At 41.0% G+C, this 27,512-nt stretch overlaps 1 protein-coding gene across 2 annotated transcripts in view; it reads right to left on the reverse strand.

Moving 5' to 3' along the window:
- IGF1R (insulin like growth factor 1 receptor) overlaps positions 1–27,034 on the reverse strand; it is a 194,940-nt gene extending 167,906 nt beyond the window's left edge. For both annotated transcript variants that reach the window (XM_005242437.4, XM_005242436.4), the window contains exon 1: positions 26,911–27,034. In XM_005242437.4, the coding sequence (XP_005242494.2) occupies positions 26,911–27,004 (94 nt within the window). In that variant the 5' untranslated portion in view covers positions 27,005–27,034. The remainder of the gene's footprint in view (positions 1–26,910) is intronic.
- Positions 27,035–27,512: the final 478 nt, after the last annotated feature.

A 27,512-nucleotide genomic window follows, 5' to 3' on the forward strand; every position in this document is an offset into this window, starting at 1 on the left:
TTGCCGCCAACATGTAAGTAGCAATCTTGAAATCGGCTCCCATTCACCTTTCTCCTGGTTTGTATACTCACCAACTGCTACTGAAGTTACTATTTCCCTTAATTTCCCCTCTTCTCACTTCCCTCTGGTGAAAATTGCTTCCTTTACTTCAGAGGAGAGATGCAATGTTAAGATAAATGAGGAGCCTGGACACCTTCCACTTTTCCATTTAAAAAAAAAAAAGTTATCCCCTTACACCGGTTGCTTAAAGTAGGTGCAGAAATTGTTCTAATTCCACATCGTCTTCCTGGCCAGGGGTCAAAACACCCATTCTGAGGACAAAGTCTGTGATCCACAAGGTTCAAAAGGGTTCTTTTAAGGGAGGGCATGAGATTGCTCATCTTCTCATCAACTTTCACCCTGAAATTCTGCACAGTGGTAACATGTACAGTATGTTACCACCAGCGCTGGATGATTTCCTACACAAAGAAGGAACTACAAGGCTTAATACAAAACACAATTGTGGCTAGTTCTACTTTTAGAGTAGCTTGCTCACACTACCACCACCACAAGAAAAACCTCACTTGGCCAGTAATGGCTTTCTCTGAGCACACTCCAGTGAGAGGTCTGCTTTCCCAGACAGCTACTGCTAGCTACTCTCTGGTCAGCTAAGAGCTGCTGTTACTGAACACAGCAACGCTGCTCTCTCCCAAACTCCTCTAATGACAGAGGCTTGACAACATCACCCTACAGCAATGTCAGCTCAGAGCTGTGGGTCTTACTGGGAGACCAGCACATCTTCTAAACACCGTTGTTGATTATTCCCAACAAAGCCACTCACTTTTCATCATGTGTTTTTTAGTTTTTATCTATGGCAGGTCCTTATACATAAGAAGGGTCCAAAGCAGCTCCTGAGTGGGGCTGAAGTCCAGCAGCCCTCATCCCAGATCCACAGCATGCAACACCCTTTGTGAAGCAAGCATCCCCAGAGTTACCATCCCTCTCTAATAATGATAAAGAGCAGGTTTATTGCATTGGGTGGATTTAGATCTGCATAATGTATAATGGCCTGCATATTGACATGTTTACTATATATACTGGATCAACTCAATAGAAGGGCTGTCTGGCACACTGGAAAAAACCCAATGGCTCAAAAACCCCCAAATCCTTGCAGATGCTTGAAGGTTAAAGAACAACATTGGCTGATGACAGCATCCTAGTCTCCGTGTTATCTGAAAAACTGGTTTGAATCGAATTAGGAAAAAGGAACTAAACATATGATAAAACCCATCAGCAGACTTAAAAGGAACCTCTTTTCTACACAACTGCAGCTGCTCAGAAGAAAAGCAGAAGGACACATCAGTGGCCAGAGAGAGAATAGTCTGAAAATGTTACTCCTATACAGAATATAAACAGCGAAAAGTAAAACTTGACCTTAACCTCTCTCTTCATTCTTACTGCTAAGTATTATGCTCGTTTGAAAAAAAACATCAGGACTGTCATACAGCCCTGAAGAAGAAAAGTCTTTAAGCATTCTTATTCAGTCATCAGTGAACAGGGAGGTACTGCAGTCCATGGCCTGGTCTTAAGCCTAATTTGCTCCTGCAGTTTCACTCCAAGACTTGGAAGGCAGAGGTAGAAAGACTGAGAAGGAACAGATTAGCAACCACAATTTCCCTTCAAGCCTGTGAAAAATTTCAGAATAGTTGCACCATCTGCAGACACAGGGAAAAAAAATTACTACAGAAGTCTAAGGATTCTTTAATTGCATACTATGCAAAGAAGAAATTAAATGTGGAGTTCACAGAAATCAGTGGTTGGAGAGATTGCTTATGACACTTTACATTAACACAGGATTCCACCACCCACTGAGCTCTTGGTTTTGCCTTCGTAGTGACACTATGAATGAAATATATATTTTAGTGTCTTTAATGTACTTACACAACCTCCCACAAAATTTCTGTACTATCTAAGCTCACCTATCCTGCATGCGTCACATCAATCACTAGATCTCTTCCCAGGGAAGCCAGCTTCTGTATTACCTCTTGGGATGTCAGAACCAGTAACAAGGAGAGAACTAAATCTACACCCCACAAGCCAAGCTGTCTCCCTAACCACTGAACTACTACTCATCATCAAACATACTACATAAACCTCATTACATTTACCAAGATTTCATGATGTTACACCTCTCTGCTGGGGGTATAAAAGATAACAGGCACCCCACAATCCAGAGAACACCAAACATTTTCACTTTTGCTAAGCAAGCTGATTTTCAACTTCTGTGCTCCTAGCACAACGCTGCCATCTTTGGCTTGCAAAACATGGAAGGGAATACTCAAACCCAAACAAAAAAAAACCTTCCATTTAAATGTAAGTCTTGAGAACATTCTTGTTTATACATCTAAGGCCCAGGAAGAGGGCTTGGGGTTTTTCTTCATTTAATTAGAAGTTAAACTTTGGAGGAGAAAGCCAGACCACTATGATCTTCTAAACACTCAAGGGACTGGAGATTATATTACAAAGTAGCTTGTCATTTCTGAGAAATACAGTCTATTATCATTAACGTACCTTGTGTCACTCATCAATCCAAACAACCTTTTACCAAATTATTCTCTCCCAGATTTGGAAAGAAAAAGTGGTGTCACAAGAGGCCAACCAAATCTCGTGCAAATACCTCAAAAAGCGACCAGATTCCCTTTCTCCACAGATGTTCTCGCTCTCTCCCATAGCCATTAGGAAAATACACACATCCTATTTTAACTTTCTCTTCTACCGCTCACTAACTATATATTCCAGATCCAAGAGCCACTGTGTTACCAGGCTGACCAGAACAAAACATTCACAAAAATAACACACAGAAGGACTGCGACCCACATCACAAACTCAAAACTGTCTCTGCCTTTTTGCTCTTGCAATTTCAGCTGTCATTGGCTAAAGATATCTCTGGCATTGCTGCTTTCCATGAACTTCCTCTAACTTCCCCATAAGTTTACATTAAAAAAATTTCAGAATAAATCACATTTCTGTCCCTCATCTCACTTGCTTTCTCTCTGCCAACATTTTACTTTGAATGTCAACAGGAACAGCAGCTTAGCAAAAATGGAGCCAACAAAATGAACTGCATCCCTTTAATAATATTGATTGATGCCTTCTCTGCACAGCTCACCAGAGCAAGTGGGTCTAGATTTAGCCTAGCTCACGTGAAAGCATCCTCATGACAAAGTCATCCCCAAATTAATCCTCCCTCACCAAGACTGCACTGACCCAGCTTCAAGGGTTCCTCTGAAGCCACATCTGTTACCTACTACTACTGAAATAGCATAACATGAGTGGCTCAGTTGGCATGAATTTGTTTGTCCTCGTGGGTACACAGGGCAAAAATGGAGGAATGTATTACAGAGCTAATAAAATCCATGTGGCTGAGCTTGCATGATCACTCCAGAAACCCTAGCTACCTAACCAAGTAAAAGTAGCACTAAATTTTTAACCCTGATCTGTATGGACAAAGCCTGCAAGATTCTCTGCCGCTCAACCGAAGAACAAGCTAAAAGAGACAAAAAGCTAACAGAAAGATCAAACCTACAGTAAATTCCTCACCCATTAATGCCCAGTATACATCAGACATTGAAAGCCACTGTTTGAACATTACGGTTGCAGCTGGATGCTCCAATCTCTGGCAAGATGCTCCTGTGTATTTACAAGGAAGGGAAAGCTGTTTGAAGCACCAGCTGAATGCAATGCCAAAGTAATTCCACCAACTACACTGCAACACTTCAGAGCCACAGTATGGTCAAGTTTGCCAGCCTGCAAGAAAATTACTGAAGTCAAATGAAAAAAACCTGCAGAAGAAAGCAAGTAATGTCTAAATCACTGAAGATGAGCCCCATCCTCACAGGAGGGCAGATTTCAAACCTCTGCACTCTTTCTCATCCTGCATTATCACTTTTCTGATAGCGTCACAAATTAAGAGCATGCCGTTCTATACAAAATACGTAACATAGAAGTGAGTAGGTGGCGTGTTATGATCAATAACATTTGAGAGTAAAACATTTTTTTAACTGTGATAATAATGTTTAAACCCCTATGCCAGCAGCTTCAGTCTAATGCCTGCTAAAGCAAAAATGGAAGACTAAAATTACAAGCTGTTTATAACATGAATTTATGTTTCACAATCTGTGATGACAATAGAGCTTAACAGAAATTGTCTCTCCTGGGGACTGTTCTTCTCCACCTTTAAAAAAAAAAAAAAGTTGAGTGCATGATTTTATTTATTTATTTTTAAAACAGTTGTCTACAAATCCCAAGTGACTCAGCAACTGGCTGACAGAAACCTATGGGATATACATTTAGGTAGCCGGGATAAGCAGCCAATTCTTTCAGAATGAAAATTCATCATGTATGTGGCTGGGCTCAGCAACTCATATTTAAGGAGGCTTTACTACGCTTTTAGCTGCCTGCTGAGTTGCCATCCTGCAGTCATCTAGGAAACTTTTTTTTTTTTTTTTTTTTTTGGGGGGGGGGGGGGGGGGGGGAGGGGGAAGACTTGCCAACCAGGCCAGATTATTTAAGCTTCATTAGACCAAACCGACAAAACAGTATCATAAGATATAATCACATCCATAATGGTCAGCGAAAGGATTTAATAGAGTCATCAAGAAATTCTACTTGGATATACAGAAAAATTAGAAGTCTGATGCAATTACTCTTAACAATATGCAACACGTGTCCCTACTATCCTGTGCTAACCATGTGACGAAACACAGAAATCCTACACAGCATTCTCTGGCTTTCCACAGTAATGTTTCTATTCTAACAAACTGAACTAAGACTTGCATTAATCCTATATTTCCACCTGAAGAGAGATTTAAGATAGTGCAAAAAAAAAAAAAAAAATCATCTCAATCCACAAAAGAAAAAGATAGTGCTGTCAAACTTGATTTAACAGAACAGGGAGCTCTCCTACCCCCCCCTTCACACAGCAGCTACGCAGCTTAAGATCACATAAGTCGTGCTGTAACCTGCTTTCTCAAGGCAGTTGAAATACTACCAGCTTGCAATCCCCAAAAAGGGCTTTAAAAGTATTAAATTACATATATGCAGGTGCTGTGGGGTTTTCCAGTCATGAGCTAACTAGATTGAAAAAAGAACCTTCCTCTCCAAATACAAGGTAAAACACGTGGGTTGGCACCAGAGAGAAGGTGACTAGTAGTTCAGGTCTTATCCACCAAAAACAGTTCCTCCAGAACACAATTTAAGGCAAATACAAACCAAAGTAGCTACACCAGTAGGAATGAACTCACTCTTCTGTGAGTGGATGCATTTGACTCACTTTTAGCATCACAAGCACAGCCCAACCAAGGAAAGTGTCCTTTATGCTAGAAGCAACATTCACACAGGGTGTTTATTATCTGAGGCATCACAACACAAAAACCAGGGAGTAGGGAGGAAAACCACCTCTGTGATACCAGTCAAGGCGAGTCTTGTCACAAAGCACCCTTAAAGCACACAAGTGAGAAGCACCCAGATAAACAGGGTTAAGCATGGACAACTAGAGCCCTCCCAGGCACAGTCAACCACCACAACTTCAAGGTTTTCTTTTCACTGAAGATAAAGAAAGGCTTCCAATCCTAAGTATAGGATTTTCAACCTATCTATGCAGATCTTCTGTTCAGCAATTAATTGACCTTCACTGTAAAATAGTGAAAATTAAAAAAAAAAACAAAGCCACACACAAAAAACCCCCAACAAAACAACAACCACATGAAAACTAAATATATACCTCATTAAAAAAAAGTGCCACAATGGTTTACTCCAAGTCACTTGCTCACCCTTGGCTTTTAGGTTCAAGGTGACATTTCAGCCTATGATCTCCATTTTACATTTATATACTACCCAAGGCATTGGATTTCCAACCCTATATACAATTTTTTAGACACTGCGTATAAGCACTGTGGGTGATGCACAGTGTTATAATTCTGGTTAACAAAACAGTTTAGGTATTTAATCAGCCTAGCTGTACTGACTGCTATTGCTTGGCAACTGCAATTATTGTCACCATATCCACTTTTGTTATAAGAGGACTGGAATGGCAGAGCAAGCAAGAGGATTACTATTCATCCTCTGACAGGTACTTCTGGAGAACCTGGGGTGCAAAAGGTTACCCTAATGCATTTCTAATAAATCTACCCATGAGAAAGAGGTGGGTCTAACTGGGTGAGAGAAATACAGCCACAGCACATTTCATTCAGCAGCTCATCACCAGGGTTTGGCTATTCTGCTCCTCTTCTAGCCAAAAATAGGGAGTGCTGGAAGAAAGGGATGCAAGAAGTTACAGATGGGACTTAGAGGCAAACCAAACAGCAATATCAAACCTGGATGCCTGAGGCACTCCCAGCTTCAGGCACCTCCCTCCACTGGGATCTGCAGCTGCACACACTTACTCCAGAAGGCACACCAAGGCAAGGCAGGGATGGAGATCTCAGTCTTCATCATCATTTTTACCTTCTTACTTGCATATACAAACCAGTCCTAGCTGAAGGTGCAGCTGGAGAACATGTACCTAAGCTGAATTTTCCTAACTCCCTGGTATTATTTCACTATTTTTTCTGGTCATCAAGATGACAACATAAGAAATCTGAAGATATTTGAGCCAGAAAGAAAAGACTGATAACTTCAAGGAGAGAAAAACAACCAAGTGAAAGAGCATAACAGTGGACTAGCTCTAACCAAAACAACTCAATAATTAAGTTACAGTTTTTTAAATAAATAAGCATAATCATTTGACACCAAAGTTAACTATTTTACTTTGCATTTATGGGGGGGGGGGGGGGGGGTGCGCACACTGGTTGGCAGTTTTTAAGTTTATTGGGATTTAGTAACTATTAAATGATGCCAATTTTTCACTAAAAATAGATTCTTTGTTCACTTGGTACTTCTGCTAAACCAAAAGATTAGTAGTATACTTACTTAGTACTAACATATTTGTCGAATTCTACAGCTATACATTTATTGAGAACAACACAAAATTAGAAATCAGAAGAAGGGAATGCAGGACATTTTTTAAAGCAGGTTTCAGTTTCTTTTTACAGTGGATATTTACAAAGAGAAATATACAAAACAAGATCTTAGCTTGGAAAAACAACCTTAAGGTCACCTTTAAACTTAACTTGTTGCATTAACTAGGAAAAAGTGGATCTAAACATGCGTTACTAGGTTTAACCTGAACTGATTCTTGAAAAGCACAATTATTGCAAAGATCATGATCTTAAAAGATGTCCTCCTCACAAAAGTCAGTTTTCATCGGGAAGGGGGGATGGGGATGTGGGGGGGGGAACAGACAGGACACAACACGGACAATCTCTCCAGACTCAATTTTTCAGAACTGAAATAGAACTTATCAACCAACATGACCTGGCTGACCGAATTAAAAGAAAAATGTCCCTCCTGGAAACTTGTGAAGTGGGCTACTGCTGCCAAAGCTGGTTTAACACTAGAACACCTGGAACCACAGCCTGCTGAGCAAGTGTGTTTCTTCAGCAATGCGTCTTTGTTAACAAGTGTGTTCTACTTTTATTTAAATTATTACAGTATTTTTATAATTAACCTATGATAAGAAAGCCTTCCTTAGAGAACTTAAAACATAACCTTAAATAATCAACTTCATCCACTGCAACAAATAAGGAGCTAGACAAGAAAAGGGAAGGAAAAGAAACCACATGAACCCTGTAATACCCTCTTAAATTTATAAATCTAAATGACATGTTCTTTTGTTTCACTGATTTCTGAAACACTTTTATCATGAGTAATTATACAGCCACGTTGTACTGTGCAAGATAGACAATAAGTATTACCTGATGTTCAATAACTACCACCTCTCAAACGAAGGGACCATCAGCAGAGGTAATTCTGCAAATCCCTTCACAAGAAGGGAACTATCGTATGGGTAGAAGCTGCTCTCAAGACTTCAGAATTAGGCTACAGGATTGTGTCAAAGTAAATCTCTCTCTGGATCCAGACTACTTTATATTCAACGAAGTGTTGGCAAGACAGCTTCCTTTGGACACCAGGTTTCACCAAGCTCCAAAATCCCGGAACTAATTATAGCATCCCGCATCCTCCCCTGCCAATGTATAGTAAAATCAGCTGCCAATCCTGTAAGCTAAAAGAATCTAATCTTCACTGCAAAGGATGTGCCACTACAGCCACCACAATAAAAAAAATGAAAAAAAAAATTTAAAAAGAGAAACGGGGAGAAAAAAAAAAAAAAGTTGTTCTGTCCCAACAACATTAAGCCACACCAGCCAAACAGCTCCTGCCAACATAAACTGCACCTACGGGGTGGGTGTTCGATGGCATAACTACATTGGGTAACAGTGCCACATATGCGCTTACACACAGCTATATTGCAAAGCTTTCAACTAAGTCTGATCCGAAAAAGAAAAACATAAATGAACAGAAGAAAAAAGAGCTTAGGTAAATATGAACTGAACAAGACAACACCAAAAACCCTTCTTTCCAACTGCCAGCTTGAAGGCAAAAAATCATGGGGAGAGCAGGGCTGATGGACAGCCCCTGGCCTGTCCTCACGTGTCTGACAGCTCCACTAGCCTCTCGCTGTTGTTGTGAAAGAAAACCACGGTATTTGTCCAAGGCTAGTTGGTTCCATGTTAAGAAAACACATCTGAGCGGACTGTGCTTTGCTTTACCACATGCCAGCTTCCTTCAACTTCAGATTCAGAAACCAGGACTTAGTCTCCCTATTTCCTCCAGTTAACCAGCAATTCACGACGCAGAGAAAGTCCTGAACTCCTGAACTGGCCCCAGGGCCATGAAAGGTCACACACCACCTTGAAGGGAAAATTTTCTATTCTGATTTGGAAAAGGCAGACACACAAAAAAGGGGGTCTCCCGGTGACAGGCAGGACTGTGTCAGGTGGCACCACAGCCACAGTCATCTCTGGTGAACTCTGTGAACAACAAACGCAGACTTGCCCCCACATCATCTCCCCTTCCCGTACTCAGACTGACAGAAGAGATCTACCTGCCCTTCCTTCTCACACTCTTTTTCCTCTCTACTTGACCAAGACACCAGCTCACCCTGACAGAGCCAACAGCTGCGACACGTAAAAGTGATTTTTTGCACCACTGCATCAGGGCTGACAGTCACACATACTAGTGTGCCAGCTGCCCTGGTTTCGCACAGCATCTTTGCAAAAGCCCATACCTATTAGCCACCTCAGTTGAGACAAAGCCGCAAATTACGAAGTCAGCATACCAATGTATTTCCAAGCTGTAGAGGACACAGGAAGACAGTATTCTGTAAACCACGCTGAAGAGCCATGCTTTAATCTCAATTCAGATACCCAAAGTCGAGTTAAACCAAAAACGAAAAAAAAAGATAGCACAGATCAATCGCAATGGAACTTTTAAGTGCCAAAGTGGAGTCCCTGAAGTTACGCTTGCCAAGGTCTGAATGATCTAACTCCCAACCCAGGTCATATTTTGATATTCCATACCGAATTAATAATAATAAAAAAAAAAAACACCAAAAAAACACAACTAAGACTTGTGCAGGAAAAGGGAAAAGGCGAAAAAAGGGGAAAAAGAAGAGGTCATCTGAAGTAACACACCAGTCAGTGTTCCTCTTCAAAATGCAACACATGGAACAGACTCTACTGAAAGAAGTTTATAATGGAAAAGATAAAACAAGCAATTCAGTGAGAGACTGGGAAGTAATTTTTTGTGTGTGAGAATATGGAAACAACCATGCTGGGTGAGGTGAGAGACAAGGAATGGATCTTTGCGAAAGCTGTTAACTTATTACAATGTCAAAATAAAACTAGAGTAGTGAACTAACAGATCAAGTGAGCTCCAGTCACACTAACCAGTCCAAAGGATGACATTTTGACTGAAAGAAAAGGCCAGTCAAAAGGAAGTAATGAACAAGATATCCATCAAAGAACAAAAAGTAGGTCTGAGCATAGAGCCAGCAGCAAGACCGCACCAAAACTTGCAAATGAAATGTAAAACATCAGACTTTGTAATCCTGCTGCCAAGGAATTACGCACCACATGACGATCAATATTACAATACACACAGAGATATGTATTTTTATCTCAACCTCTATTTGACCCCGTGGGAGCTACAGACACTTTCTCACACTAATTCACATTCTTCAAGGAGAGTCAAGATGGGGAAAAAACGTTGGAAGTGTATCAGGTTCTGTCTCCTTTCAGCCGATTTTCACTGAACTGTACCAAAACTCTCTCAACAGTTCAGAACCTATCTGTCCTACTTGAACACCTGGTCAGTAAAACAACACACTTCAGGATCACAGCAAGACGTTTTGTTCATGCAATAAGCCAAGCCCTGGCTTCGCTGTCAGTCCTTTCAAGTCGTTGCCCTTCCCTCATTCCATCAAAGGCAAAGCATCTTAAAAAAATTCCTCTGAAAGGCCTGAACAAGTGCCTAAACTTCCAAGATCTGTTCTCTATAGCCTTGAGCAAGAGCGACAGGAAATAAACTTCTCTCTTCAATGGCTGCTTTTAAGGTTTTTAAAAAACAAAACAAAAAAAAACAAAAAAAAAAAAAACCACCGCAATCAGCACTAGACTACTACAAAACTGGGAACTGCAGATCAGGAAACAGAGAAGGAAGGGAAGGCAACAGAGAGAGGAAGAAGAGGGTTTGATTTTTAGACAACCTGAAAAATCCTTACTTCAGTGAACTGGTAAATAAGCAATTTCAGTTATTTTACACATCTTGCATTACTTTCTGAAGCATAACCAAGCTCAAGTGAAAAGGGTTAATTATATCCCTTATGCTCCAGAGTATTTCAGCAGGCTACGCATTATGTTCTTCTGAAGGGCAACTTGTTCTTTTGTTTATTGTTTAAAACAACAACAAAAACACAATGTGTCCAACACTGAGGTGGTGATTACCAGTTTTACTAAAAGAAATACAAGACTGCGGGCTTTCTGCTGCTATAAAGCATTTAAACCTGTTCTGTTTCTCTGACACTTTTTTTCCCCTTGCTCTTCTCTGATAGAGATCACGAAAACAACTAAGACATCTGACATACAGGAGTACATCCTGCTGATTAAGAAAAAACAAGAGCACATTACTCTTGAGAGGATACAAAGCACCACTTCCTAATGCATTCTACTTCATCAGCACAACAGGCTTCTTGTCATTTCAAAGAGAAACTGGCCGTATTGATTTTTCCAAAACACAAGTATTATAAAAATATTACGCATTTAACTGGTTTAACAAAGCACTTTTGTACTGGGACGTATCAACACAGACCCTGTAAGACAAGGTATAAGGTATCAAGGTGTGGCTTTAAGTATTTGAAGATTCTCTACAAGAAACAGCTTTGAGAACTGCCATGATCACTCCCGACAAAGCTCTCCTGCCACTACTATAACCTCAAGACAGACATGTCTTTTAAGTGCAGCAACTCTCACTTCTGAATTCACAACGCCCTGAAGAAACATCATACTTCTCTGAAAACTGGTGTCTTTCCACACTTCACCAAATTTCAACCACTCAACTCAGTGCTCCATGTTTGCCCAACTTTTTCCTAGAGGAAAGTTCTTTACACCCTCTCAGAGCGATTTATTTCTTTAGTTGTCACCTTGCAAACGCCAAACCAACGTGAATGTGTTTTTCTGAATGTGAAAACCACACACCTGGCTTGTCAAGAAGTCTGGAATTTTTTTTTCCTGTTTTGTTTATAAATTTGAAAACCAAACTGCTCCCAGACAGCAAGATTAACTATCTCTTCCCCCCCCTTCTCAGCTTTCTACAATCCTAAATATGGCAACATTGGAAAAACCTTCTATACACTTTCCAAGGGAAAAGTATATTTCTCCTTCTCCTAGTTCTTCATTTCGTTTTCATACAGTGTATCAGACTGTACATCCATGGCAAGTTCCAATGGTTCAAAGACCTTCCAAAAAGTTGTAAGACAGAACACAGACTGTTATTTTGCCTTCCAAAACACCACTTCAGAAAAATTCTTGAAGTATCAAAATTTTGTGAGGGATGCAATAAACAGAGGAGAAGGGACAGTCTTACCTCCCACCTCCTCTTATTCCTCCAAGGAACTAAACTCAGTTTTCTCATCCTGAAGTGATACTTCAAGACTTCTTTGTAGCTTGCTTTCAAATGTAACTCAGAACAGTATATATCCTCCCTTTAACTTCTTCCAACAAATACTCTTTCAGCAGAATTTATTCTCACATATGCAGTGTGGGCAGAGTCTAGTAATGTGAGTTAACAGTCCCTAACAACAAAAAAAGAATAATTTTTTTTTTTTTTTGCTAACAGTAAGTTCTAGGAAGGAGGAAATAAAAAAATAAGCTTTTAAATCTCACTTGCACATTACCAGTTTGCAATTAGTATCTCTGAAAGAGCATTAACCCCATACAACCCATAATAAGAACAAAGCTGCAGAATGACAAGATCAAGGAATCATCAAAAGATAATTATAAATAATAACGGAGAAATGCAAGGTTTTCTCGCTCCCGCAACACTGATGTCCCTACATCCCATTCTCTGTCACTGTGCAGTCTGACATGCATTCTGCAGTCACGCTGCAAAGCGCAGGAGACTTTCACAAGTACCTGGGAGCAAAGGGATTTCAGAATAGAATCTTCTGAACCAAGTCACAGAAACACAGGTCAACCAGAAGAGATCTCCAATACTGAGGAGACTAATGAAAAGTTTAAGATTACGCTTCTATCAGTAGCTACTTAAGAAGCCTCTTCCCCCCCTTACCTTGCTGAAAAGCATATTTTAGTGCCCAGACTATCCTAGGCAAATGAGCTAGCCAGACCATCACACTTCAAAGCCTCCCATCTCAGACACACACCTGTTCTCACTATAGACATTTTTGTACTAACACCCAGGGCAGCATTGAATTACTTCAGATAGAGTCACTTCCACATTCCACCCTCAAACTCCCCTCCAAGAAGTCATCAGTCACTCTCGGCTTTCACACTTCAGTAATTTTGGAATCAACAGGAAATGGAGATCAATTGTGATTTTACTAACTCAATAATGACTCATCATTCAACTCCCCTTAGCCTTCAAAATCATCTGCGAGGAGACATGATAGCGAGGCCAAATTAAAAATAGCTAATCTGGCTTGCACGCAATTAACACTCACTTGTCCATCAGATATGCCACAGATTGTAACATATTCAGGCATCTTGAGATATCGCCACATTATGACCATCTTTCTTATCTCCTTGTCAGATTCCAAATGCAGTTACAATTTGGCTTTCTTAGCTTAACCAGGAAGAACAATCAATTAATAAAATTTATTATATAAACTCATTGTACCACATTCTGTAACATCCATCACTCAGTTTGAACATGTCTAAGTAAGTTAACTCTGCCTACCAGTGTCCCTAGCTAATGACAATTAATCTCCTATTCTTTATCATTAATATCTTTCTGCTTACATAACCTCCAAGCAAAAAAAGAAATTGCATGAAATTAAAAGTCAATAAAAAACAATTATTTCATTTATAAAAATAGAAAATCATTTTATATAAACCATTCAATGCATTCTTCTAAAAATAAACTTAATTACAAATCTAACATGAAATTATAACAGCATATATTAGGGCAAATGCCTACCGTAATTTAAATAAAATAAAAATAGTAAGCATGTAATTTACACAAAGAACGTTTGGACTGGTGAATTTACTGTTCAGTGCTCTCTTGGAGCCACCCTTTGTTGAAATGCTAAGATAGCTTTTACATTCAACAGCTACTTCTGCAAGTGCCTCATTTCAGTTTACTCAAATGGTTCAGTTCAACAAGCACTTAATCCCAAATTAAAAACGACTCCTGCATAGGAACTTGAGAAACACTCTGAGCAAGATCTATTAGCTCTGAACTTCTGAGAAACAACAACAAACTATTTTTTTCTGCTGATGTTTGGGGTTTTTTTTAGATCATGCCTGTCCATCCATCATATTTTAAGTTTTAAATTGTCTCAAAATACAGATGATCTGCATTTCAATTAAAACTCCATTTTTCATCCAAACAAAAAAGTAACCCAAATGAGAAGTAATCTACCAGAAAATAAATGTGAAAAATTAAGGATCCAAGTAAATGTATCCAAGGCATCTAATTATTTACATGAATGTGTAGAAAAGGGCAAACACTACTCATCAGCAAAAAAGCTTGTATTTTCCAAAAAGGTTGTATTTGTGAATCAAGGTGTTCTAACAGCTGTCAGCCAATTAAAAAAAAAATCCAAAATCTCATTTTGCATATTTTTAGCTAGACTAAAAACTGTGTACTTAAAGCAAGCTCTCCCAGCTTGCTGTTTTAAGTCACTATGAAAATCACTCAATCTCAATAAAAGAAAAAAATTGTAATATGCTAGTAGTGCTCTAAGGCCTTCACACTAAAGAGAAAACAAGCTCTGAAGGACAAATTGGACCAAAATTCACATTTCCACCAGTGTTACAAAGCTACACAGAGTTGCAGTGCCCAGTGGAAGCATCAGAATTGTTTTTAGTTATGTAAAACTATTAGATTCATCAAGCACTCAAGTCTACATCTCTCACCAAAGCATACCTTTGCTAAACCAACTCCCCATATTCCAATAAAAAGGATTCAGCTGCTTCGAGAAGACGGCTGGATGGTGACACACTGATCCTCACATTTAGATTCACAGCCATTTCAATAATCGGCCCCTGCCTTTGCCAGCAGCTGCCCCTGGGCAGCGAGGGTGGACTGCAACGCTGCACCGCAGAGACTTTCACCTGTGTCCCAAACACTCCCCAACTCAGAGGAAGCATTTCCCCTTCCAGTCCCAGAGCCCACGATGAAGGGCTAAGCCACCAAAACCCAGCTCTCATGCTACAGACACAGAAACGCAGAGTACTGCTCGCTGGAGAACTGCACTACACCATTTGTTTTGTTTCTGCTTTAACCCGTTCTCAACCACATGATGCCATCCCCTCAGGCTCTTATCGAACCCTTCTACCAGAGCCGCCGTAACTCGCATCAGCTGAGAGGAAAATGAACTCTCGGACCATCTCAGCAGTTGTGATCACATGCAGCATCCCACCAACCCACAGCCTAAAACTATATTCGTCACTTCCTAGGCACCAGGCTCGACACCAAAACCAGCCCTGCAGTCATGGTCTTCTTCAACTAAATCATCAAGGAACCACAAAGCGAGCATGTGATACCATCAAAGGCTGAGTATTGATGAAGAGGGAGAACAGAAGGGGACACACCCAATGAAGGTATGTAGATGTCTTAAACGGAACATTCCTCCCTCCCCTGCAAAAATCAGTGGACATGACAATTATGTCCTCAGCCCCTCTGCTCTTCACTTGTTCCTCACCCACTTCCCCCTGTTAAACAGGATTCACATCATCTCATCAGGTCTGAGGGAAGCTGCGAGGGTGTTGAAGACTAACTCGAGGCATGAGACACTATGGACAGTGACAGTCACCCTGAGGACAGAACAGTATTTTGATACTGCAGTAAACAAGGCCCAGGGCCACCCATGCAACAAGCAAGACACTGAGTAGCTGCATACTTCTGTGGCCAGTTGCTCCTGAAGAATGAAGAGCAGTCCTACAGAACAAACAGAGAACATCCCAGCACGTACGTCCTCATAGGGTGGCCAAACCACGCTCAACCAACACCAAGCTTTGTTCTTTTCTAGCTACATGTGACACCAGGTATTCTTCAACAGTCACCTGTGAAGATCCAGGGTTTATTATTAGTGTAATATACTGTCTCCTTATCAGCCAGCTGATTCCAACACCTCCACCCCTATACTTCTGCTAACTTCTTCTAACACCTGACAATGCACAGCCTCCCAGTGAAAGTGCCTTCACCTGGATGACAAAGTCACATGAGCATCTGAAGTCACATCAGTGTTCTAGAAAACCAAAACCAACCCTCAAGGATAGCATTTCTCTGTATTTTACCAGTGGGGAGGAGCATACAAACACCCGGAGGAGGAATACAATTTCTTCCCAACCCTTGTATACTGTCAGCTTCTGCAACAAGAGACGTGATCACTCCCTATTTTAGCATGCATGACTACTAATGCTGTTGCTCACAAAAATTATCCGGTCTTTTTTAAAATCCAGTTGTAATATTTAACTTCAGGCTTTTCTACCCAGCTAGGGGATGGATACAGGTGAATACAATGATAGCAGCATCTTGCTCTGCTTTATTTGCTGTTCATTAAAAATAAAAAATAAAAAAATGGGGGTGACCTTTGATCTCAATTTATACTTGTCAAATCAGTATTCAAACAAAACCCAATCTGGAAAGAAAAACAAATGCGAACACAACTGTGTGGCATTATGATACAACATCTGATTCCCACATTCCAATTCTCTTGCTCTCTAACACTGCAAGGTATTGTGGACAAATGTAAAAATAAAGTCACTGATCTCAACTACAAAAACACCAAGAAAATCCTCAGACAATGCTGGCTTAGCTAGTGGAATGTGTAATTCCTGTCTTCACACTATCAGTTTCTTTCATGAAAAATACTGGAAATATCTTTTTGCCAGGTTAACCAACTCTGACTTCAATCTCACTGACAAGAAAAGTACAGCTGAATAATTCCATTCATATGCAAATTGTACAGTAAGCCGCCAGTAGCAGCACTTGCAGAGACTCCCTCGCAGAGATGAGCATTTATTCTGCCCAAATCTAATCTGTACTGACGTATCTGAAATGAAACAAGGCCGAAAACATACAGCCCCAACAATTTACAGGAGGTGTATTTTCAGCCTTGATGTTGTTTTTTTTCTTTTACTTTGTGGGGTATTTTTAAATATTAAAGAGATGAAAGAATAGAGAACTGAGATTGCATCTGTTGCCATCACAATTTAACCACAGTCCATGTATTTATACAGTGGAATCTCCAAAATAACACTGCATCTGTTAAGATGACAGTGTTTTTCCATGGGCTGTGCTGTGTTATAGTGGAGTTACTCCAAAGCTATTGCTTTTGAAGTGCTGATTGCGATCCACCCCAAATTCTTTTTGTAATCTTCCTCAAATGTATTGAATTGTAAAGCTGTTGTTTCTCAGTATGGCTTGGGAACAACAAAACCCTAACACATCTCATCAGCAGGCATTTGGCACTGAAGCCTTACTGCTAATGCAACATGTTTATTTAAACAATGAACTACCAAAAGAGATACACAAAACACAAACCATGTAAAAACAGATGTCCATTTCACATGTGTTTCTGCTGAAGTCCAGAACCACCACCGCATACACACACACTCGAAGGCATTTTTCTCTCTCTGTGCCTGATTTCTGTAGGATAACAACAAAACCAACTTGAAACGACCCTGGTTCATTCACTGGTAACGCTAGCCACATTTTAGAACCACAGCCCATCAAAGCATATACAAGCTCAAATTTTAAGAAGGACTCTCATGATCTGATTTAAGTATTAAATACATATTGCATGCCTATTGTTGAGACACAGTATCAATGAAAGTATTTACCCACATAATCACCTTACTCGAACGTGACAAAAATACTAACATTTTAAAGCACACACACAAGAAATCCAACAATCAAAACCTTCAGTCACTCCTAGACAGCATCCAGGCAGGCTCAAATCAGAGTCTCAAACCAAGCCAAGTCTCAAGTTTGCAAGAACAAATGTGCTTTCCTTACGTCCCCTTTTTGGGCTTTTGTACAGTGACAACTGCATAGACTCAGCCCCCATCATGGGTGTAGCCACTGGAAGAACTGCACGGGAATATCAATGTAACTTAATAAAACAAATTCAAGGTGCAGGAGCAACAGGACTAACAGACCCTTCCGGCATCCTCCTCCACAAAAATGGTCAGACATCCTATTGGTTTGCAACTTTCCTTCCCCCAGTCTCAGTACTTCTCAGGTCTGAGAAAGAGGAGCAAAGTACACACAGTAACAGCATCTTTACACAGCTGGGTGTTCACTCTCTCCAGCCTTTCCAGGAGGCATGACACTGGCAATGGGCCAATAAAATGTACACCCATCTGAAAAAAAAACAACAAAAACCAAACAAAACAACAACAAAACAACAACAAAACATCCAAAAAAACACACTTCAGCCACAACAAACTGGAAAAATGTTAACTGCAATCAATACAGAACCACAAGCTGCTTCCACCTGCTGCGGACACAGAACCACCAGAGAGAAGCAGTAGCTAAAAATCCCATTGTGGGACCAGAAACCATCGCAATTCCGGTAGGCTCCCCACTCCACCCCAATGGGTCCGTGAACTCTTAACACAGTTTTCGACATCATCATGTTAAGGTGTCTCTCTTAACGCTGGTTCTCAGCTAAAAGAAAGGTAAAGCCACCTGAAAACAAGAACCTTCCACGTTACTTAACCCCATCAGTATCTTGGAGAACAAATCACATCCCCAGTGGGATACATGAAATTTGACTAGAGAAGGCAACAGTAACAATGTAACTAAACATCAAAGGCCCCAGGAGAAAGCAACAAAAACATGGCAATAAAACTAATTTCTGCACCTGGGAAGAGCACAGGGGACAGGACAAACAAGGTACTTCCACTGCAACTTCAACAAGAACACCACAGCCAGATGTTACTTCAGATCAGCTGAGCAGTGCAAATACATGCTTGTTCCTACAACGCAGTGTCACTCCGCACACAAGAGGTCTGCAACGTGCTTTTAAGCCCTTCAAGGTTCGTACTACTACAGATGGACCCAAAGGAATGTGACAGGAGCGGCAGGGAAGCAACACGTACCATGTGTAGAAGGACAAAACGTGGAGGCAACTCTAAACTGAAGCCAATGTAAATAATGAGGAAACCACCCTAGTGAGATCGATCCAGGGGTAAAGCCCTTCCACAGCACAAGCCAATTCCCTTTTAAAAGTTTGGTTACAGATGGTTTCCAGGAGCAGCTGTCACCAGACCTTTCTCCAAAATGCTGTATCCACTTGGTTAAGACTCAAGATTTGAACTATCCATCTTCATAAGACGACCTTCCACTTCCAGAAAAACTTCTGATTATTTTTGAGGGCTGCTCTACCACACACCATTTTAGGGTCTTTTCTACATTATCAACTACTTCGGGAGCTTGCTTCTCAAATATAACAAGCTGCCTGTCTACAAGATCAGGAAAACCAGCACCATGTCAATTTATGTTTGGGGAAGCTGCTTTTGCATCCAGGAGATCTGGAATTCTCACTCCCCACCAATAACCTTTTCCAAACACAACACTTTAGCTCTTGCGAAGTTTCCCTCTGCATATATATCAGGAAGACTTCTCAAGCAGAGTACCATGATCCATAAGCAAACCAGATATAGTGTCCCAGTAAATATAAGGGAAAATCTCCTACCACCTTGCTGAAACACTTCTTACAAACCCACAGCACCCTAACAAAAAAAAAAAAAAAACCCACAAAACTAACTATGTGATGCCATCCTAACCTTGCTAACACACAGTTACTAGCAGACCCTTTCAACTGCTGTGCTTAGGGAAGTTTCATCCCATCAATACTCTCCAGGTTTCAGCAGAAATGTGTATATAACTAAATACAGAGTGAACACCTCAGTCCGCCCTGCTACTTCATCTCATCCATCTTATCTAAAAACTGCCACTATAACACAGTTTGAAGATAATGATGTACTCCATACTTGAGAATCACACATTCAGCTGCAGCTACCTACTGTATTCCAGTAGTAACAAATGGAAGAGGTACTTCAAAGAGCACATTATCCCAGCTCTAATTTATGCATGCTCCCTCTTACCATCAAGCCATTTATTTTAAACCTGTCAGATATACTTGTAATGTAGCATCATGAATAATTTAAAAAGTAATCTGTATAAACCAAGTTTATAAACTTAACAGCAGGTACAGTACCTTTCATTCAAGCAGACTGCTCTCTGATAAAGTACAAGGGATCTTTGACTACTTCAGCATGTATTCATTTCATGCATTCTGAACTTCAAAAAATTCTTCTTTCCTGCCTCCAATCAAATCCTCTGCTATTTGAACTGTATTGTATAAGTAGCTGACTTAAATGAGTAGTGTACTAATTTGTGAACTGTTCATATTGAAGGAAAAAAACTAGAAAGTTTCTGGAAACCATCAGTAAAAGTGACCCGCCAACCCATTCAACAGCAGGAAAAAAAACCACACACATGTGAAGTTTGCCTCCATCATTAAGAAATCCAATGCTCTCTGCACGTCCCTGATGTTGTCACATTTAGACACTGCTCCCCTCCACAGAGAGAAAGGATGTGCAGCAAAAAACTCCAAAACAGCCCACCTGTTAAGAGAAAGTGTTTTGATCAGAGGTGATGCTCACGCTTCCAGGTAAACAGAACTATCTTTACAGCATGTAATGGCACCAATAAGAGGTTTGCAGATAACATTCGTTCGGACTGGTCACAGAGCTATTTCAGTAGCATGTGCCTCACTGGCAACACACAGCAAACAAACTCATTAGGTCACTGGACTTGCCCAAACACACATTTTCACAAACGAAGTAGTCACAAAAGCAGGACACACATGTATTTTAAACTATTACAATAAAGCACATACATGTGCCGTTCACCTATTTCCTGCTTAAAAAGTTTCTTATTTGTATAGCGCACACTTCTTTTTAAGTCAACTGCATAGCATGAAGTTCTTGAAGCACAACTTGGTTAGCACTTCTCTTCAGTGTCAATCTTCACGTGAATTACTGCTCCCAGTTATTATTAAAATGACTTTGTGTTGCTACAAAAGCATACATGTGCTGTTTTACCAAAGTATTTACTAGTGGATTTGTTCCTCTAGAGAAACAAACTTTGCACTTCAGTGGGGTGTGAGGTTCCTTCTCCCCAGGTAGGTCAAAGATGACAAGCGTCCTTGAAGAACTATCTGGGGAGGCACTCAAACATACAAAGTGCTTATTTCTGCTCATACCACCAAGTTTACCACAAAAGGAACACTGTGGTAGGAAATGCACACATCTGGATATTCCAAAATTAATAAACAAAATTTTATTACATTAAAGCTTACAAGTCATATGCAAATCAATCTGCAAATAAACAACAACTTTGTTTTTCAGCACATTTTAAATAATCTTGTGCCACAACAGCAACTTCTTGAGGATATCAACACTGAAGAAGTTAATTGGTGTCTTGAAAGATATCCCTAAGGGAACTGTTCATATTTAGCATTTGCAAAGGTTAAAAAGAAAAATTTTCAGTAATAAATGCAAGCTAAACCTTCAGAATACACCACCATGCTAACACTGGTTTTGCCAGAATGCATCTCCTTAATTAATGAATATGCCAAACTATTATCAAACTTATTTAGCAAAAACAAGTAGTCCTGCCTAAAAGAACTAGAGCCTATTTTTGAGTCTGAGGACTTGGTCCAGCTCTGTTTGCAAGCACAGAACTATACGAATGAACACTGTGTGCTGCTCATCATTTGCTGGTCCTCGAAGTTTGTCTCAGACGGTTCAGGACACAAGACAAATATATTACAACAGAAATCAGTCCAGACTGTACCTGTCATGGCTTGGCTATGAGGGAAAAAAAAAACAACGCAAAGAAACCACACACAAGACAGGCTGGCTAACAACCACAAACATGTCTTCATCAACTACTGTTTGTTGAGTTCTGCTTTTGTACAATAAAAAAATTTTTGAAACTATTCTTTTTAAAGTGGCTTTCATAAATCATAAAAACTAATCCAACTAACCTACACAAAGAAGCTGTCTATACAATTTACAGTGATAGAAAAATTATACATGTCAAATATATCAAAATACTAAAACAGTATTTCTACCTTTCAAACACATAATTGCATTCCCAAACACAAAACTCTTAAAAGCAGCATGTTCCATTACCACCTAAGCCCAGGAACCTTAAATGCTCAACTTTGTCAAAAAGATCTGAAATAAACTGAAACTACAAATCTGCAACAACTTTAATTATGAGACTCTTGAGACAATTACTCAAACTGCAGCTTTTTTAAAAATTTAGCATACACAATAGTTTAATAATAAACTGCAGATTACCCATTCCTATGTGCACACTCACACATATAAATAAAATACAGCTGATACTTGATAACATCACAAAGCCAAATGTGAAAGCTTTAGACTAAAACCCAAATAAGAATGTATTTCATTCCAGAAATCAACATTCAGAAAGTCGTCATTGCTTGTCAGTCATCACCTTTTCAAGAAAACAAAATAATGCTCACCAACTGTAATAATTTAACTACAGGTAATCTAGATAAATACTCCTTATTTAAATTATTAATTTAATTCAGTACATTTTGTAAGTTCTGATCTTCAGGGCCATTACTTACAGATGATGAGGTAGATAAGTTGTTTTCTGTGTGGGATCACAAAGTTAACTTCCAGTGTGAGAAAAACAGGTTTCCTGCATACATTATTTCCTCTCTCTCAAAGTCCAGGACCATAAACAAACTTCTCTACAATGAAGTCTGTGGTAGCTCACAATTCACGCAGATTGAATATACACACAATATAATTAATCATTTAACAAAACTGCCTCTTCTGGTCTCACCGACTTAATAGTTCCAGTGATCACTGGTAAAATCTACCACAAAGTAAAAAGGAAAAAAAAATTATTTGAGAAGAGAAAAAAAAGCTTCAGTTAAACATGAATTGAAATTGTCCTTTAAAGCTAAGAGTTTCAGCTCTAAAATGTATTTTAATTCTAAATGTTAGATGCTTAAAAAAAAAATAAATTCTCACTGAAGACATTTTCTTCCAGTATCTTCTTAGTAAATGTCAGTTTAGCAGAAAATTAAACAGCGTTTGAAACAACTTTTCCCAAGGTAACATATATTGATATAAATTAATTATTCACCAACGAAGACAGATTCAAAAATCACCGTATGGTAACTGCTCAACACTAGATTTTGAACATGTATTTCAAGATGACAACTACTTCAGCATTACAGCAGTTGCGCTTTAGCTATACTCTAGAATCAGGCTGAAGGAACAACTGGTCAGGGAAAAACTGACATAAAAATTAACAAAATAGTTTATCAAATCTGAGTGATTTCCTTATTGAATCAAATAAATCATGCCTTCTGTTGTACTGAATTTAAACTAATTTATCTGTCTTCTCGCTCTCTGCAGCCCCTTCCTCACCCCACTTCTCACAACCTACTTAAGAACCAAGGTAAATGTCCTTCACTTTACACACAGAATATTTCTCTCTCTCAAATGTTGGTTCAGCACTGAAGCTTCTAACACACATCATCTTTCCACACCCATTCCTCTGCTTTCTCATGTTCTCAACACATTTTGCCTGTTATTAGCTAAGTCACTACCATTTCCTAACCCTTTCAGTTTCTGAGTCATGCAAGCCTTTGCTCCAATTCTGGTATGGGAACACTTTGAAAGTACAATCTAACACAATCAAAAAACTCAAAGTACGGCCTGGCTCACCGCTCCTTCCCATGGACCCCAATCCCCATCACTCCCCTGAACACTTTCCTCCTCTCCTCTTTCTGGTGAGCCAGACTGACACCAATTCCTTAAATGCGCTGGCATTTTCTATTCACAACCTCAATTAGAGAAGGAATTATCCAACTCTCATTTAACAACATTCACTAACCACTAGGCGTATATGAAAACGCTGATGTTAAAGCTAGGTGTGCTTAACACTGGCACTCAGGAGGTCATAAGGGTTTTTACTAAGCAACCTGGGAGAGAGATTAAACATACAGCACGAGCTACTGTTTATTAACATCAGAAACATAAAATATAGCCTGGATAGACAAACAAAAGCTTGGAGCTAACATGAACAGATCCATCAAGATATCTATCAGTCTCAAGTATTATCAGACATAAAAACATAATTTTTATACTGAATGTTTAACCCATTCCCTTTCTAAATGTACATGAGGGTGAAAATCGGAACCCCACCACGTTCAAAGTAGAAAAGGAAGAAAACATCACGTTTATGCTTCATCTTTAACCCACCCCTATGATGAAATAGCCTCCAACAGCTGTAGTTCTACACATCAAATGCACTGTTACACCAGCATACACTTTATCTTAATGAAGGGTCTTTTTTTATTTTTGTGGTGTTCTAACAAAATCTCAGGGAAATCTCAGAAATTTAAAAGGCTTTTTTTTTTTTTTTTTTAAATCAGAAGCTTTCCACGGAAGCTACCTGTATTTTAAAGAGGTTTCTGTCACAGAGCACGAACAGATTTTATATGATTTAGCATTAAAGGGATGGGTCTCTCCCCTCCAGTTGTAACTCCTTTGTATTCCTATTTAGGAATGCCTTGCTTGTTTGACCGAAAATGGAAGTGCCTTTTAGCTATGACACAGTATATATGAAAAACAAATAAAAATTAAGATTAATCTTCCTTCCACTATTGTGGGGAAAGAGAAGAATATGAAGAGATGCAAAACATCTGCTCTGGAGATCATTTTTCCCCCTAACAGCAAAATTCTTTCAGCAATAACTCGTGAAAACAAAGGCTATTAAACTGTAAACTACAAAGACGATCGATTAGAGGCAGTATTCAGCTAAGACAAGTTTTTCAGCCTATGTTCCCACATTTAAATGCCTAGATCATCTTCTTCAGAAGATATTTCATTTGGGAGGTTTTTAATCGGGTCATTTTAGCTAATTGGCAACTGCAAACACTTCAGAGGACTGGAACCTAAAATCCTAAGATACTGTTCCTGCATTGTTTTATTGACAGAGCTGGGCAAGCATTTTTATTTGAAGGTGTTCTGTACCAGGTAAGACAAGAAAAAGAAAAAATTCTAAGTGTGTATCCTAGTAGTTTAAGGATACACCAGATCTCCTCCCTCCTCCTCCCCTGTTTCTCCACACTACTCCATCCTTTGTAAGCCCTTCCCCAAAGAAGGGTACTGGGGTTTTGTTTTTAAACTTAACAAATTAATCTTCCCTCTTGACAACAGCTCTAGCCAAAAAGTTCAACTCGTGGAAGTAAGTCTGCAGCTCTCCAGCTCTAGCTGGCCCTGCCACTACAACGCAACAGCCAGAGCTGGGCCTTAATTTGCAAGGAGTTAATTGGCATTCGCTGGCTAATGAAACACAATATTACTCAACATGCATTACAGACTCCATCTATGCCTTCTTGCTCGCCTCTTTTTTTGTTTGTTTGTAGTTAGTCTCACTGTCAGTGCACCCAAAGAACTTGCCTTTCTTTTCAACCTGAAACTACTACTTTTAGAGAAGCCTCTCCAGGCTCCCGAATTCCTTCCCTTTACATTTAAAATGGAGAAAATTGATCTCTCCGTTCCTTCCCTCCGACAACGGCATATCTTTTTGAAAGCGAGAGGCACACAACAACGGCTCATGGAGCACGCTGAAAAACACACAGCCGAAGAAACTGAAGCATCAAGATGCAGTAAAGGAACATCCCCGTTTCTGCAGACACCGAAGGAGAAGGAGCAGTTTTTAAAATGGTTGGGCTCCAAGACACATTCACCATCTCCCTGTCTACAGAGATACTCCAGAAAACAAGGGATGGCTAATTCCATGCAAGAGAACCTCAATCCAGCGTGAGCCCGACATACCAGAAGAAAACCCATCAGCACCGGGATTAATATGGTGATGATTGCAGTCTAATCAATTGCAGCGCCAGCCATCCATCCCTGCCCCCTTTATTTCCCCTGCGCCCGAAGGGGGCGGGCACTGCAATATAATCACAGGTTTGAAACGCACAAAAACAAAGCCGGGGCTTTTGCAACTCCCAAGCAAGACAGACAGACAGGGCGATCCGCAGACGATAAACGAGGGAGGGATCCAGACATCTCGGTGCGCTGGGGACCCGGCTGCTGGCAGCGCGGTCACGCACAATGAACCACGTTTTTCTCGGTGCAGCACTCGCACACACGGAGGAAGCAGCTCGCACGCTGCCAAGTCAACTGCACAAACCTTAATGCTAAACGCAACACAGCTGCTTGGAAGAAAAAAAAAAACAGTAAGAAAATCACCTTTAAGAATACAGCCCATCCGGCCGTCAGGCGTTTATGCGCAAACGTGAAGTATCAACCTAGACGCTAATTTAAATAATAAAATAAAAAAATAACCAAACACCAAACCAAGAGCAGACTGTGACCTTTAGATTGCGGGATGCCACCTTAATTTTGCACCCCGAGCACAGCGAGTGAAACCCTTCCTCGGGAGTAAAGCGGCAATAAAAGGCAAGGCGCTTATTTCCAGGAATTCTTCACTCGCTATGGCAGGTTATTGCATACAGCCTCTAAACACTGCCAAAGATCAAGCTCTTTCCATGCGGGGAAAGCAAGCACGGCTCTTCCCTGCCTGCAAGTGTTTACTACGCAGCTCGCAGCCCTGGCTGCAGAGGTCTAAACACTGCACCGGGCTCCGGAGGGGGTCAGGAGTAGTAACGCGGGTCAGGTGGGGGGAAACACAAAGGAGGGGTGGGATGGGCATCACGACCCCCTCCTCCGGCTCGGGGGCTGCGGCTCCGCCGACCCCGCGTGTAAAACCAGCCGGGCACCCCCGGGGGAAGGAAGGGATGGGAGGGAGGAAGGAGACGTGCAGCCCCGGGTTGTTCAACGTGCCGGAGGAGCAGACGCGTAACAGGAGGAAAACACACACATCCCCGCGGGCAGGGGCGAACCCGCTCACCGCGGCGGGAAACGGCCCCTCACGGCCCCCCCCGCACACCCCGCCGCAGCCCCCCGCCGCCCCACGGCCGCCCCTCACGCACAACGCCAGGAGCCCCTCACACACACCCCCCCCTACGGCAGCCCCTCCTCACACCTATTCAGGCAGGGACCCCCCCTCACACACGCACGGAGGCAGCCGACGCCCTCGCAGGCAGCCCCTCACACCGGGCACCCCCGGGGGCCCCTCGCCGCCCCCCCCGCCGACACGCACCGTACTCACTTTCCCCATTTGTTGGCCACAGACAAAGTGCGGCGAAGACGAGCAGGAACCCCCAGAAGACGGCGAGGGACCCTCCTCCAGCGCCAGACTTCATTCCTCTTTTTTTAATTGGACAAAATCCCCTTTTCCGAAAACAAGGAAAAAAAAAAAAAAAGTCCGAAATTGTTCGCTTTCTTTTCTCTCCCCCTCCTCTAAAAATAACGAAGGAGGCAAAAGGCGGACGAGAAGCGAGGCAGGATAAATAAATCCACGTTGCCTGAAGAAATGAAAAAAACAAGACCCTTCGGACTGGTAAACCGGAGGGTTTTTGAGGTCCCTGGGTGTTGATCTTCCGGAGCAACCACACCAAAAATACACAGATACTCAAGATGTATTAACGGCAACAACAACAAGGCATGAAAGCCCCGGGGCGACGCTGTCTCCGGGGCGGCGGGGCGGGCTCCGGGGCGGGGGGCGCCGCCGTCTCCCCTCAGCGCTGGCTGCAGTGGTACATCGTGTACAGGAGTCGCAAACATGAGGCACATCGGGGCTGGCAGTCTGCATCTTCAACCTCCATTTTCAAACACCGCACACAGAGGCAGCGAGCACACACAGACACAAAA

The sequence above is a fragment of the Falco peregrinus genome, chromosome 1 (genome assembly GCF_023634155.1).
Source record: "Falco peregrinus isolate bFalPer1 chromosome 1, bFalPer1.pri, whole genome shotgun sequence".
Lineage (NCBI taxonomy): Eukaryota > Metazoa > Chordata > Aves > Falconiformes > Falconidae > Falco > Falco peregrinus.